Source organism: Schistocerca piceifrons, chromosome 6, assembly GCF_021461385.2.
Source record: "Schistocerca piceifrons isolate TAMUIC-IGC-003096 chromosome 6, iqSchPice1.1, whole genome shotgun sequence".
Classification (NCBI taxonomy): Eukaryota; Metazoa; Arthropoda; class Insecta; order Orthoptera; family Acrididae; genus Schistocerca; species Schistocerca piceifrons.
The window spans coordinates 528417976-528432391 of record NC_060143.1 but is presented as its reverse complement, the minus strand read 5'-3'; the positions used below and the strand labels follow the sequence as shown (position 1 = coordinate 528432391).

Below are 14416 nucleotides of genomic sequence, written 5' to 3'. Positions count from 1 at the left end.
AACCATGCCCAGTTCTTGGAAAAAAGCACAGGTCACACCCATCTACAAGAAGAGTAGTAGAAGTGATCCACAAAACTACCATCCAATATCCTTTATATCAATCTGTTATAGAATCTTAGGACATACTCAGAGCTCAAACGTAATGAGGGTCTCTTGAACAGAATGACCTCCTAAATGCCAACCATAATGCATTCTGAAAACATCAATCATGTGAAACCCAACTTGTACTTTTCTCACATGACATACTAAAAGCTCTGGATCAGGGCAATCAGGTAGATGCAATATTTCTTGTTTTCTGAAAAGCATTTTACTCAGTATCACATCTACACTTATTTTCAAGAGTATGAACACATGGGGCATCAAGTGAATTTGTGACTGTGTTGAGGACTTTTTGGTAGGGAGGACACAGCATGTTACCTTGGATGGAGAGTCATCATCAGATGTAGAAGTAACTTCGGGTGTGTCCCAAAGATGCGTGTTGGGACCCTAGCTGTTCATGTTGTATATTAATGACATTGCAGACAATATTAATAATAACATCAGACTTTTTGCAGATGATGCAGTTGTCTATAATGAAGTACTGTCTGAAAGGAGCTGCCTAAAAATTCAACCAGATCTTCACAAGATTTCAGTATGATGCACGTATGATAATTTGCTTTGAATGTTCAGAAATGTAAAACCATTCACTTTACAAAACAAAAAAGCATAGTATCCTGTGACTATAGTATCAATGAGTCACTGCTGGAGTCGGCCAACTCACACAAATGCATGTGTATAACACTCTGTAGGAATATGAAATGAAATGATCACATAGGCTCATTCATGGGAAAAGCAAATGGTAGACTTGGGTTTATTGGTAGAATGCCAGGGAATTGCAATCAGTCTACAAAGGAGATTTCTTACAATTCATTCATGTGATACATACTAGAATATTGCTCAAGTATGTGGGACCCATACATCTACATACATACTCCACATATCACTGTGAAGTGCATAGAAGAAGGTACTTAGGATAGTACTATGTTACGATGTCTTCTCATTCTTGTCTCATATGGAGCACAGAAAGAATGACTGCTTAAACACCTCTGCGTATGCTGTAATTAGTCTAAATCTTGTTGTCATGGTCTGTGAAGCTGGACTTGGCAGCTGGTAACTGATGTCTATTGGGATATTTAAAAGCAAAAGTATGCAAAAATAACCCTGAAATGTTAGACCAATTGAAGGAAAACATATACTTTAGTGTTAAAACACTCAGTATTGTAGTTCTGCTTGAAGTTGAGTCTGTGTGTGATTCCACGAGCACAAAAATGCATAGCGATCAACAAATGTTACAATTTTTAAATTGTAATTTTTGAAAGTATTTCCAGATTTTAAACATAATGAGGTTTTTATATACGGTGGAATGTGCACATTATTGATAAAGGGCTGTTTTTACTTCGGATGTACTGTTTTTGTAATAGTTAGCTAGGCTACATGTATAATGACTATGAACAATATTTACTCTTTAGGAGTGTATATTTATTTTGTCACACCTGCCTGAGCCTGTCTATTTCAAGCAGCTGGCTTGCAGCTTGTCTTTGGAGTGAGTCTCTGTCAACCATAGTTCTTTCCAAAGCATCTCGACAGCTTCTCAGTTCAGTACTTGCTGAAGCTAGGTTCTCAGTGGCATCAGTTGACTTTGCCCGCAGGCGTGTGGTCTCCTGCACACAAATCAGAGCATATAAAATTTTATGGCTACACAGAAAGAAATGCGACAATGAGCTATGGAAAATCTCCTGAGATTAGTGATAGATGTTAACTTATTAAACAGCATAGATACAATTATTAAATTTCCTATATAGCCTTATATGATACTCTGATACAAGATGATATAATTGGATGGATAAAAAGTCTACTTACCAAGCAGCAGCAGGACAACACACATATAAAAAAGGTTTTAGTTACACACGCTTTCAGATCCAGTGGCTCCATCTTCCGGCACAAGAGTTGAAGGGAAATGAATAGGAGTGAAAGGAAAAGAACTGGAGGGGCTTAGGGAAAGGGGTAGAGTTTGGCAAAGTCACCCAGAACCCCAGGTCATGGAGACTTACGGGTCGGGCTGAGAAGGAAGGCTTGATTGTTGGGGACTGCACCAGTCCTATTCTTTTATATGTGTGTTGTCTTGCCTCCACTTGGTGAGTAGATATTTTATCAATCCAGTTACATTTCATTGTCAAAAATTGATTATTTTCATTGTTATGTGTAATACATGATAAGTTTGGTTATGTATCAGAAGTAATCCCTGGATGTATACGTATTAGTCTTCCATACTATTCAATGACCTTAATGTAAAATACATATGACATTAACCAAGAAATGATTCTTCAAGACTGATGAAAACTGTTTACGTCACTATGACACACATATGGATGTCTAGCTCTCAGGGATTGATAGTCTTGTATCCTGAGCAGGAGAACTTGTGTAGAACTGAAAGCTATGGAAAGAAATAATGGAAATTTATTTCTCTGAATCAAGTAATGCAGAAGTAGGTGTAATAATACATAAGAAACATCAATACAGAGACTCCTATGAATGGCATAATGAACACTTTATAGTAGTCAAGATGGACAAGAAATCAACACCCACCACAGTAGTTTACCTTCATTGCCTACTGACTCAACATATGATGAAGAGATTGAAAGAATGTATGACAAGATAAAATAAATTATTCAAATAGTTAAGAGATCCAAAAATTTAATTGAGTTGGGGGAATGGAATTTCATAGTAGGAAAACAACAAGAGGGAAAAATTATAGGAGACCATGGGCCGGGGGAAACTATATGATAGAATTTTCACAATTTAATCATTGCTAGTACTTGGTTTATAAATCAGGAAAGAAAGTTTATACATGGAGTGGACCTGAAGAGACCAGGAAATTTCAAGTAGATTATGTAATGGTTAAGCAGAGATCAGTTCCTTCAGTATCTTTGTGACTCTCTTCCATGGATCAAACAAACCTATGACCACTTGTGCTGTCCTTCTCTGTATATGTTCACTATCCCCTCTTAGTCCTATTTGGTATGAATCCCACACACCTGAGCAGTATTCTAGAACCAGTTGCATGAGTGACTTGTAAGCAATCTCCTTTGTAGGCTGACTGCACTTCCCCAGTGCTTTACCAATAAACCAAAGACTACATCCTACTTTACCCACAATTGAGCCAATATGATTATTCCACTTCATATCCCTACAAACTGTTACATCCAAGTATTTGAATGAGCTGGCCAATTCCAACAGTGATGCATTGAAGTTATAGTCATAGAATACTTTGTCTTTTTTTTTTATTTTGTGAAGTGCACAGTTTTACATTTCTGAACATTTAAAGCAAGTTGCCAATCTTGGCATCACTCTTGAAATCTTATCAAGATCTGATTGAATATTTATGCAGCTTATTTCAGATAGTACTTCATTTTAGATAACTGCATCATTTGCAAAACGGCTGCTGTTACTTTTAATGTTGTCTGCAAGGTCATTAATATGCAAAATGAGCAGCAAGGGTCCCAACACACTTCCCTGGGGCACACCCAAAGTTACTTCTACATCTGACGATGACTCTCCATCCAAGACAACATGCTGCATCCTCCCTACCAAAAAGTTCTTAATCCAGTCACAAATTTCACATGATACCCCATATGATCGTACTTTTGACAATAAGTGTATGTGTGGTACTGAGTGAAATGCTTTTCAGAAATCAAGAAATAATGCATCTGTCTGACTGTCTCGATCCAAAGCTTTCAGTACGTCATATGAGAAAAGTGAGAGTTGGGGTCCACATGATCGATGTTTCCGAAATCCAAGCTGGTTGGCATTGAAGAGGTCATTCTGTTCGAGATATCCATTATGTTAGAGCTCAGAAAATGTTCTAAGCTTCTACAACCAATCAATGTCAGGGGCACTGGATGGCAGTTTTGTGGATCATTTCTACTACCCTTCTTGTAGATGAGTGTGACCTGTGCTTTTTTCCACGAACTGAAACTGTAGAAAGGTGGGAAATTAAGGACATGGGACTTGCATGAGTAGAAATAACTAAATGCTGTTGTCATTTTGATTGGGGCTGTTAGGCAATGATTAAGTGAAGTGAGGTTAAAGAGCACAAAGGAAGATGAACAGGTTGTCTTGAGAGATGAAATAGTGAACACATTAGAAGGTAAAATATGTGGAAGACAAGACCAAGAAGAAATTCTTGGATGATGCTCAAGACACTGAATCTCAAAGACGTAAGGATAAAATATAAACATGCAGTGTATGAAGCAGGCAAAAGAGAATATAGGTGTCCAAAAAATGAGATTGACAGGAACTGCAAAATGACAAAGTAGCAATGACTAGATAAGAAATGCAAGAATGTAGAAGCATGCATAATTAGGGGGTAGACATGCTGCCTGTATGGAAAGTAAATAAACTTCTGGAGAAAAGAGAAGCAGCTGTATGAATACCAAGAGCTTACATGCTGAACCATTAAGAAACAAAAAAGGGGGAGTCGAAAGGTGGAAGGAATCTATTAGAGTTATACAAGGGAAATGAACTTGAAGAGAATGCTGTGATTTTAAACTTTCTGTTGCTCTAACTTTTAGGTACCTGTATTCTGGCTTGCCCCCCATGAACCATAGACCTTGCCATTGGTGGGGAGGCTTGTGTGTCTCAGCGATACAGATGGCCGTACCGTAGGTGCAACCACAATGGAGGGGTATCTGTTGAGAGGCCAGACAAATGTGTGGTTCCTGAAGAGGGGCAGCAGCCTTTTCAGTAGTTGTAGGGGCAACAGTCTGGATGATTGACTGATCTGGCCTTGTAACACTAACCAAAACGGCCTTGCTGTGCTGGTACTGCAAACGGCTGAAAGCAAGGGGAAACTACAGCCATAATTTTTCCCGAGGGCATGCACCTTTACTGTATGGTTAGATGATGATGGTGTCCTCTTGGGTAAAATATTCTGGAGGTAAAATAGTCGACCATTCGGATCTCCAGAAGGGGACTACTCAAGAGGATGTCGTTATCAGGAGAAAGAAAACTGGCGTTCTACGGATCGGAGCGTGGAATGTCAGATCCCTTAATCGGGCAGGTAGGTCAGAAAATTTAAAAAGGGAAATGGATAGGTTACAGTTAGATATAGTGGGAATTAGTGAACTTCAGTGGCAGGAGGAACAAGACTTTTGGTCAGGTGAATATACGGTTATAAATACAAAATCAAATATGGGTAATGCAGCAGTAGGTTTAATAATGAATAAAAAAAAATAGGAGTGAGGGTAAGCTACTACAAACAGCATAGTGAATGCATTATTGTGGCCAAGATAGACACAAAGCCCATGCCTACTACAGTAGTACAAGTTTATATGCCAACTGGCTCTGCAGATGATGAAGAAATTGATTAAATGTATGATGAGATAAAAGAAATTATTCAGGTAGTGAAGGGAGACAAAAATTTAATGGTCATTGATGACTGGAATTAGAGAGTAGGAAAAGGGAGAGAAGGAAACATAGTACGTGAATATGGATTGGGGCTAAGAAATGAAAGAGGAAGCCATCTGGTAGAATTTTGCACAGAGCACAACTTAATCATAGCTAACACTTGGTTCAAGAATCATGAAAGAAGGTTGTATACATGGAAGAACCCTGGAGATACTAGAAGGTATCAGATAGATTATATAATGGTAAGACAGAGATTTAGGAACCAGGTTTTAAATTGTAAGACATTTCCAGGGGCAGATGTGGACCCTGACCACAATTTATTGGTTACGGACTGTAGATTAAAACTGAAGAAACTGCAAAAAGGTGGGAATTTAAGGAGATGGGACCTGGATAAACTGACTAAACCAGAGGTTGTACAGAGTTCCAGGGAGAGCATAAGGCAAAAATTGACAGGAATGGGGGAAAGAAATACAGTAGAGGAAGAATGTGTAGTTCTGAGGGATGAAGTAGTGAAGGCAGCAGAGGATCAAGTAGGTAAAAAGATGAGGGCTAGTAGAACTCCTTGGGTAACAGAAGAAATATTGAACTTAATTGACGAAAGGAGAAAATATAAAAATGCAGTAAATGAAGCAGGAAAAAAGGAATAGAAACGTCTCAAAAATGAGATCGACAGGAAGTGCTAAATGGCTAAGCAGGGATGGCTAGAGGGCAAATGTAAGGATGTAGAGGCTTATCTCACTAGGGGCAAGATAGATACTGCCTACAGGAAAATTAAAGAGACCTTTGGAGAAAAGAGAACCACTTGTATGAATATCAAGAGCTCAGATGGAAACCCAGTTCTAAGCAAAGAAGGAAATGCAGAAAGGTGGAAGGAGTATATAGAGGGTCGATACAAGGGCGATGTATTTGAGGACAATATTATGGAAATGGAAGAGGATGTAGATGAAGATGAAATGGGAGATACGATACTGTGTGAAGAGTTTGACAGAGCACTGAAAGACCTGAGTTGAAACAAGGCCCCGGGAGAAGACAACATTCCATTAGAACTACTGACGGCCTTGGGAGAGCCAGTCCTGACAAAACTCTACCATCTGGTGAGCAAGATGTATGAGACAGGCGAAATACCCTCGGACTTCAAGAAGAATATTATAATTCCAATCCCAAAGAAAGCAGGTGTTGACAGACGTGAAAATTACCGAACTATCAGTTTAATAAGCCACAGCTGCAAAATACTAACGCGAATTCTTTACAGACGAATGGAAAAACTGGTAGAAGCCGACCTCAAGGAAGATCAGTTTGGATTCCATAGAAATGTTGGAACACTGACCTTACGACTTATCTTAGAAAATAGATTAAGGAAAGGCAGACCTACATTTCTAGCATTGTAGACTTGGAGAAAGCTATTGACAATGTTGATTGGAATACTCTCTTTCAAATTCTAAAGGTGGCAGGGGTAAAATACAGGGAGCAAAAAACTATTTACAATTTTTACAGAAACCAGATGGCAGTTATAAGAGTCGAGGGGCATGAAAGGGAAGCAGAGGTTGGGAAGGGAGTGAGACAGGGTTGTAACCTCTCCCTGATGTTATTCAATCTGTATATTGACCATGCAGTAAAGGAAACAAAAGAAAAATTCGGAGTGGGTATTAAAATCCATGGAGAAGAAATAAAAACCATGAGGTTCGCCGATGACATTGTAATTCTGTCAGAAACAGCAAAGGATTTGGAAGAGCAGTTAAACGGAAGGGACAGTGTCTTGAAAGGAGGATATAAGATGAACATCAACAAAAGCAAAATGAGGATAATGGAATGTAGTCGAATTAAGTCGGGTGATGCTGAGGGAATTAGATTAGGAAATGACACACTTAAAGTAGTAAAGGAATTTTGCTATTTGGGGAGCAAAATAACTGATGATGGTCGAAGTAGAGAAGATATAAAATGTAGAGACTGGCATTGGCAAGGAACGCGTTTCTGAAGAAGAGAAATTTGTTAACATCGAGTATAGATTTAAGTGTCAGGAAATCGTTTCTGAAAGTATTTGTGTGGAGTGTAGCCATGTGTGGAAGTGAAACGTGGATGATAAATAGTTTGGACGAGAAGAGAATAGAAGCTTTCGAAATGTGGTGCTACAGAAGGATGCTGAAGATTAGATGGGTAGATCACATAACTAATGAGGAGGTATTGAATAGAATTGGGAAGAAGAGGAGCTTGTGGCACAACTTGCCTACAAGAAGGGACCAGTTGGTAGGACATGTTCTGAGGCATCGAGGGATCACAAATTTAGCATTGGAGGGCAGCGTGGAGGGTAAAAATCGTAGAGGGAGCCCAAGAGATGAATACACTAAGCAGATTCAGAAGGATGTAGGTTGCAGTAAGTACTGGGACATGAAGAAGCTTGTACAGGATGGGGTATCATGGAGAGCTGGATCAAACCAGTCTCAGGATTGAAGACCACAACAACAACAACATTCTGGCTTGTCTGCTTCCGTTAACATGTTTTTAGTTTTTCTCCTTAATTGTCAATTTAATTCAGCAGTATGTTTGTTAATCCAAGGATTTCTATGGAGCCTTGTCTCTTTGTGTATTTGTTCCTCTGCTGCCTTCCCCATCTACCTGTTTGTCTCCTACTGTGTTCCTTTCCACTATTTCAATCAATAATAGACTTATGTTGCCTCTGAAACTCTCAGCCATTTCTGTTCGTGATTTATTACATCTCTGCAGTTTCTTCAGCTTTTAATCTGAAGTTCATAATGAATAAATTATGGTCAGAGTCCACATTTGCCCCGGGAAATATTATTTTCATACAACACAAATATTAATTTACTTCAGTACTCAGTCAGATGCACAGGCTGGTTATAATTAAACTTTTACTATTTGAGCCAGTGTAGGTGGAAAACTATTTACCACATGGGTGCCTAACTTTATAGAAGTGATATTCAGACTGTGTGCTGTAGGCTTTGTGTTGTTAGTGGTGTTAGTGTCATGACTTTTCGTTAGGCACCCATACTGGTATGGTGACATAGGGTTGAACAAACTCACCAATGTGCAATAGAGTTGCTGACAGTCAACATGAGTCTGGAGAAACTGAGCATGGCTTTAGTTCTAAAGCTGTTTTATTGGGCTGGTGCATAAGTAAAGACAATTTTTGTTTTGCATGTTGGCATTCCGGTTGCTATAGGTTTTTTTTATCAATTGTTATTTTTTATTTGTAGTTCGTTATTGCTATTTGAGTTTTATTTTCATTTTGTCATTTGAAGATAGTAAGTGGAGAAGTGGATGCTAGAAAACGGACTGCCAAGTGAAGAAATCTGAACATTTTTGACATATTCTTCTGTTTGAGTTCAACAGAGAGGTAACAGCAGCAGAGGCAGCCAGAAACATTTGGTTTGTGTATGGGAATAATGATATTGGACAGATATGGCAAGAAAATAGTTTTCTCATTTTAAGGAGGTCTGTGTTGACATCAGTGCCTCTCCACACTCAGGGAGATCTTGGGGTTTAATGAGGACTGTTTAAATACATTAATCTACAATGATCCATATCACTGTACTCGTGAACTGGCAAATGTGATGAACTGTGTTCATTCCACCATCATGTGACATTTGCATGCAAAGGGAAAAGTTCAAAAATCAAGTGTATGGGTACCACATGCTCTAAGCCAAAATCCTAAAAATCAGCAGATGGCCATATTTGCATCTCTGCTTGCTCGGCATCATTTGGCTCATGAACAGCATTCACCATTTGTATCCTGTATCATTACTGGTGATCAGAAATGGTGTCTTTACGCTAACACACAGAAAATAAAGGAATGGTTTAACCCAAACAAAGACCTGCATACATCCACGAAAGATAATGTTATGCATCCGGTGGAACAGCGATGGTGTGGTGTAGTACAAATTGCTTCTCCACGATGTAACTATCACCGCTGACATTTATAGTCAACAACTGAGATGTCTTGTAGATGCAATTCAAGAACAACAACCAGGAAGACTGTGCAAAGTGATGCTGCTCCATGATAATGCCTGCCCGCATTCTACTGGACTGACAAAAAACACTATGAGGAGTTGGTGGAAAGTCATTCTGGACCCACCTTATTCACCTGACCTTGCATCTTTAGCTTTTCACCTTTTTTGATCTCTGTCAAACAACTTATAAGGAACTTCCTCTCCGGATGAAAATGTGCTCCAAACATTGTTTGATAAATTCTTTGCCTCAAAACCACATGATTTCTATAGTCATGATATCAAAAAGTTACCGCAGCATTGGCAGACTGTTGTATATAGTGAAGGAGAAAATATTAGTGATGACTAAAGTTTGTTATGTGTATCAGCTGTGTTTACTGAACTTATGAAAAAATACTATGAGCTTACGCACCAACCCAACACCAAAAAGAACAGCAATAGCACTACTGCTCTTCATGAGTATCAGTGCATTAAAGGAATGCAGAGAGGTCTTCTTTTCACACCAGGGTTGAAGAACACAATTTGGAAGTTCAAATTAACTGGAAATTTGTGAATTGATCCTCGGACAGTCCAACAGCCAACTGTGCCATGAGTTGCTGGAGAAGTTTCTGTTGCCATGGTTGAGAATGTTGGACACAATGTGCAATCTTCTAGCAGGGCACAAGCTGTCATGACGGCTGAACATTCCACGGTCCACCATTGAATAAGTGCAGCAAACAGTTTTGAAATGGTATCCATATAAACTTCCAGACTGTTATGTGCTTCTCTCAATGGTTTATTTATTATTCCTCTTCCACACCGCCTTACAAATGTTTCTACTTAGTTTCATTGTTCTATGATTGTGGGGAACTAATGTTTAATTATAGCAACCCTGCAGCCCCACTGTAAATGTTGTTCTCAAATACGGAATGAGCTGGTTGACATTTGTATGTAAATGGAATCTGTCCTGACTAATGGCACATGATTGGCAGCTCCTGTGAATCGATGAATTGAAAGTGCTCCCGAGAGTTGTCTACCTGTGATATCGGTACCAGAGGTACCACAAGTACTATTCTCATTCCTGTCTCCTCTGCAGGAAATACAGGATCTGTCATTACTCACCCATTTGACTGTGAGTGATGTGTCAGCGATACATCTAGGCGTCCTATACAAGATGGGCAGGAGCAGGGAGGACTCATGGTGTTGTACTGATCTTCCTAACCAACAAGTTTGAAGTGCTGTCTTTCACTGACACTGAACTAATGGGACTCATTTCACCTGTTTTGGGGAAACCTTTTTTGTCCAGTGTTAAGAGGAGTAAACACAAAAGGGTAGAGGTCTACTAATCATTGGCTTTCAAACGTATGGAAAATGATGGTACCCCTTAGGGAAATGGCAGCAACGGTAAGGAAAAGACACAAAGTGCACTCAGTGAGTATGCTTGAGGGATTCATTCGACATGCTGAAGAGACTATTCCAGCAGCCACTGAGGGGGCATGGTGCAACCAGCTGAAGACTGAGGTGCACACTGGAACAAATGATGCCTGTCAAATGGGCTCCGAGGTCATTGTTGTGTGAGTCTAGAGACTGGCAGGGAAGGTTGAGAAGACCAGCCTTGTGCATAGATTTTCGATGAATCTCATGATTGTCCCCAGAAATGATCATCGTCCATTGGTACTTAGTAGAGTGGAAGGACTGAACCATAGACTTTGTGGGTTCTGTGACGAGCTAGGCTGCAAACTCCCTGGACTTGTGCCGTAGGGTTGCAACTGTAGAAGCCTCAAAATGGGTCAGGTATGTACTACATATCAGAGGCTGATATTCAGATAGCTGACTGTGTGTGGGTGTACACACAGGTTTTTTAGATTAAGTGACCCTCCACCCAATCCAGAAAACGATAGCTGAAGGAAACCCAGAAGTATCAATGCAAGATCCTCCTTCTAATCCAGAAAATGACAGCTGTAGGAAACCCAGAAGTATCAGTGTAAGATTGCAAGAAATGCCTCCCACATGTGAAAGTATTAATATCTTGTCGAGCAGGGTTCGAAGTGTCTGTGAAAAGAAGTGAAGCTCACATAATACTAGGTGCAGAAAGCTATTTGAAACCTGAAATTGATAGCAATGAGATTTTTGGGGAAAATTTAAGTGTATGTTGAAAGATAAGCAAATGAGTAAGGGGGGTGGTGAACTTGATGCAGTAGACAAGAAACTCAAATCCACCAAGACAGAAACTGACACTGTATGTGAGACTGTTTGGGCAAGACTCAGTATCACAGATGGACATAAAATGATAACTGGCTCCATCTGCCATCCTCCAGACTCATCTTCTTATGTAATGGAACACTTTATAGAAAACTGCAGTTCACTTGTATGTATGTTCCCAAATCACTGTAATCACCAGTGAAGACTTTCATCATTCAATAGCTCATTGGGAAAATTACAGTTTTGTTAGTGGTGGGTGCAATAAGACATTACGTGAAACATTACTAAATGCCGTCTGTGAAAAACTACCTAGAACAGATAGTTAGGAACTCCAGTCATGATGGAAATATACTGGATCTAATGACAACAAACAGGCCTGTCCTCTTTGATGATGTCCACATCGAAACTGGTATCAGTGACCATGATGTGGTTGTAGCATCAATGATTACCAAAGTACAAAGGACAACCAAAACATGCAGAAAGATTTATATGTTCAGTACAGTACATAAAAAAATCAGTAGGGTCATATCTTAATAACGAATTTGAAACTTCCAGCACAGGGCAGGAGCATGTAGAGAAACTGTGGCCCAAGTTTAATAGAACAGTTGACCTTGCTCTGGATAGAAATGTACCCAGCAGAACAGTTCATAACGGGAGGGAACCTCCTTGGTACACAGTCACTGTAAAGAAACTTGTAAAGCAACACAAACTATTGCATAACAGGTGTAAAACAAAGTGTAGGGCTATGGACAGAGAGATGCTGAATGAAACATGTTTGGCTGATAGGAGGACAACTGAATGATGCCTTCAATGACTACTGTAGCATAATATTGTCAAATATTTCATGAAACCCAAACAAATTCTGGTCATATATAAAATCTGATAGTGGTACCAAAGTTAGCGTCCAGTCCCTAGCACATGAGACAGAAACTGAAATTGAGGTTAGCAAAGCAAATGCTGAAATGCACAACTCCATTTTTGTATGTTCCTTGCACCACTGGAAAGATCAATGAAATGAAGTACTAGTGTCAGTAGCATTGAGAAACAGCTGAAATTGTTAAAACTGAACAAAGCTCCAGAGCCCAATAGAATCCCTGACAGGTTATGTACTGGATTTGCAGCTGAATTAGCTCCTCTTATAAGTGTTATCTATCATAGATCCCTCAAACAAAAAGGCCATCGCAGTTTTTGTAAAAAGACACAGGACACCCCTGTCTACAAGAAGGGCAGTAGAAGTGATTCACAAAACTACCATCCAATATTGTAACTGATTTGTTGTAGGATCTTAGAACATAATCTGGGCTCAAACATAATGTATCTTGAACAGAATGACCTACTCAAAGCCAGCAGTACAGATTTTGGAAACATCGATCATGTGAAACCAAACTTGCACTTTTCTCACATGACATACCGAAAGCTTTGGATAAAGACAGTCAGGTACATGCACTATTTCTTGATATGTGAAAAGCATTTGACTCAGTAAAACACACACACACACACACACACACACACACACACACACACACACACTCATTGTCAAAAGTATGATCATATGGGGTATCAAGTAAAATCTGCAACTGGATTGAGGACTTTTTGGTATGCAGGGTGCAGCTTGTTATCTTGGATGGAGAATAATTGTCAGATGTAGAAGTAACTTCAGAAGTGCCCCAGGGAAGTGTGATGGGACCCTTGTTGTTCATGCTGTATATTAATGACATTGCAGGCAACATTAATTGTATCTACAGACTTTTTTGCAGATGATGCAGTTATCTATAGTGAAGTACCATCTGAGAGAAGCTGCATAAACATTCAGTCAAATCTTGATAAGATTTCAAAGTGGTGCAAAGATTGTTAACTTGCTTTAAATGTTCAGAAATGTAAAACCATGCACTTCCCAATAAACAAAAAATGTAGCATCCTATGACTATAACATCAATGAGTTACAGTAGGAATCAGGCAACTCATACAAATACTTGGGTGCAACACTTTGTAGGGATATGAAGTGGAATTATCATATTGTCTCACTTGTGGGTAAAGCAGGTGGTAGGCCTTGGTTTATTGGTAGAATACTGGGGAAGTGCAATCAGTCTACAAAGGAGATTGCTTACAAATTACTCATGCTACTGGTTCTAGAATATTGTTTAAGTGCATGGAATCTGTGCCAAATAGGGCTACAGGAGGTATTAAACATGGACAGAGAGGGGCAGCACAAATGGTCACAGATTGGTTTGATCCAAGGTAAAATGTCACAGAGATACTGAAGGAACTGAACTGGAAGAGTCTTGAAGATATACGACGGTATGTCAATTATTACCGGCAATTTAGTTATATTTTTGTTTATTTTGGTAGTACTGTCATTTTACGTTGATGATGCATGCTTTATTCATTTGTTGTTATATCTTTGTAATTTTCAAGCTGCTAGGTTAGTTTCGTTATTGCTGCCGTGCTGTTAATCATAACTGCTCCACTGTGTACTTGCACCAAAGAACAGCAATATTCATTGATCCTTTTTTGTGTGGTCAGAAACTGTATCTGGGGCTGACAACTCGCGCATGCGCAGATGGTGGTACCTTAGTGCTTTCTGCTTGTTGTTCGCTTATTGTTTTGTGGCTACTGGCTAGTAACTAGTTTCAGATTTTCGTGTTGGGGATTTTCCGCGTTTTTTTCAGTAAGTAGGTTTTCATAAATGCAAAAAAAAAAAAAAATATTTTTTTGCCACTAGACTTCCTTTTATACTAGCTGTTTGTGACAGCATTTTTTCTTTTGATTACTTTGTATTATAGAAATTAAATGGATCAAAGAGGCGTTAATCATCTAAATTCAGGAAT

The 14416-nt window shown here is 39.2% G+C and overlaps 1 protein-coding gene across 1 annotated transcript in view; it reads right to left on the bottom strand.

Annotated features, from left to right (window-relative positions):
• The window catches only part of LOC124803439 (coiled-coil domain-containing protein 170), a 424326-nt gene that overhangs the window by 172129 nt on the left and 237781 nt on the right, over positions 1-14416 (bottom strand). Inside the window, exon 6 of the mRNA XM_047264624.1 lies at positions 1533-1700. Coding sequence (XP_047120580.1) covers positions 1533-1700 — 168 coding nt within the window. The remainder of the gene's footprint in view (positions 1-1532; positions 1701-14416) is intronic.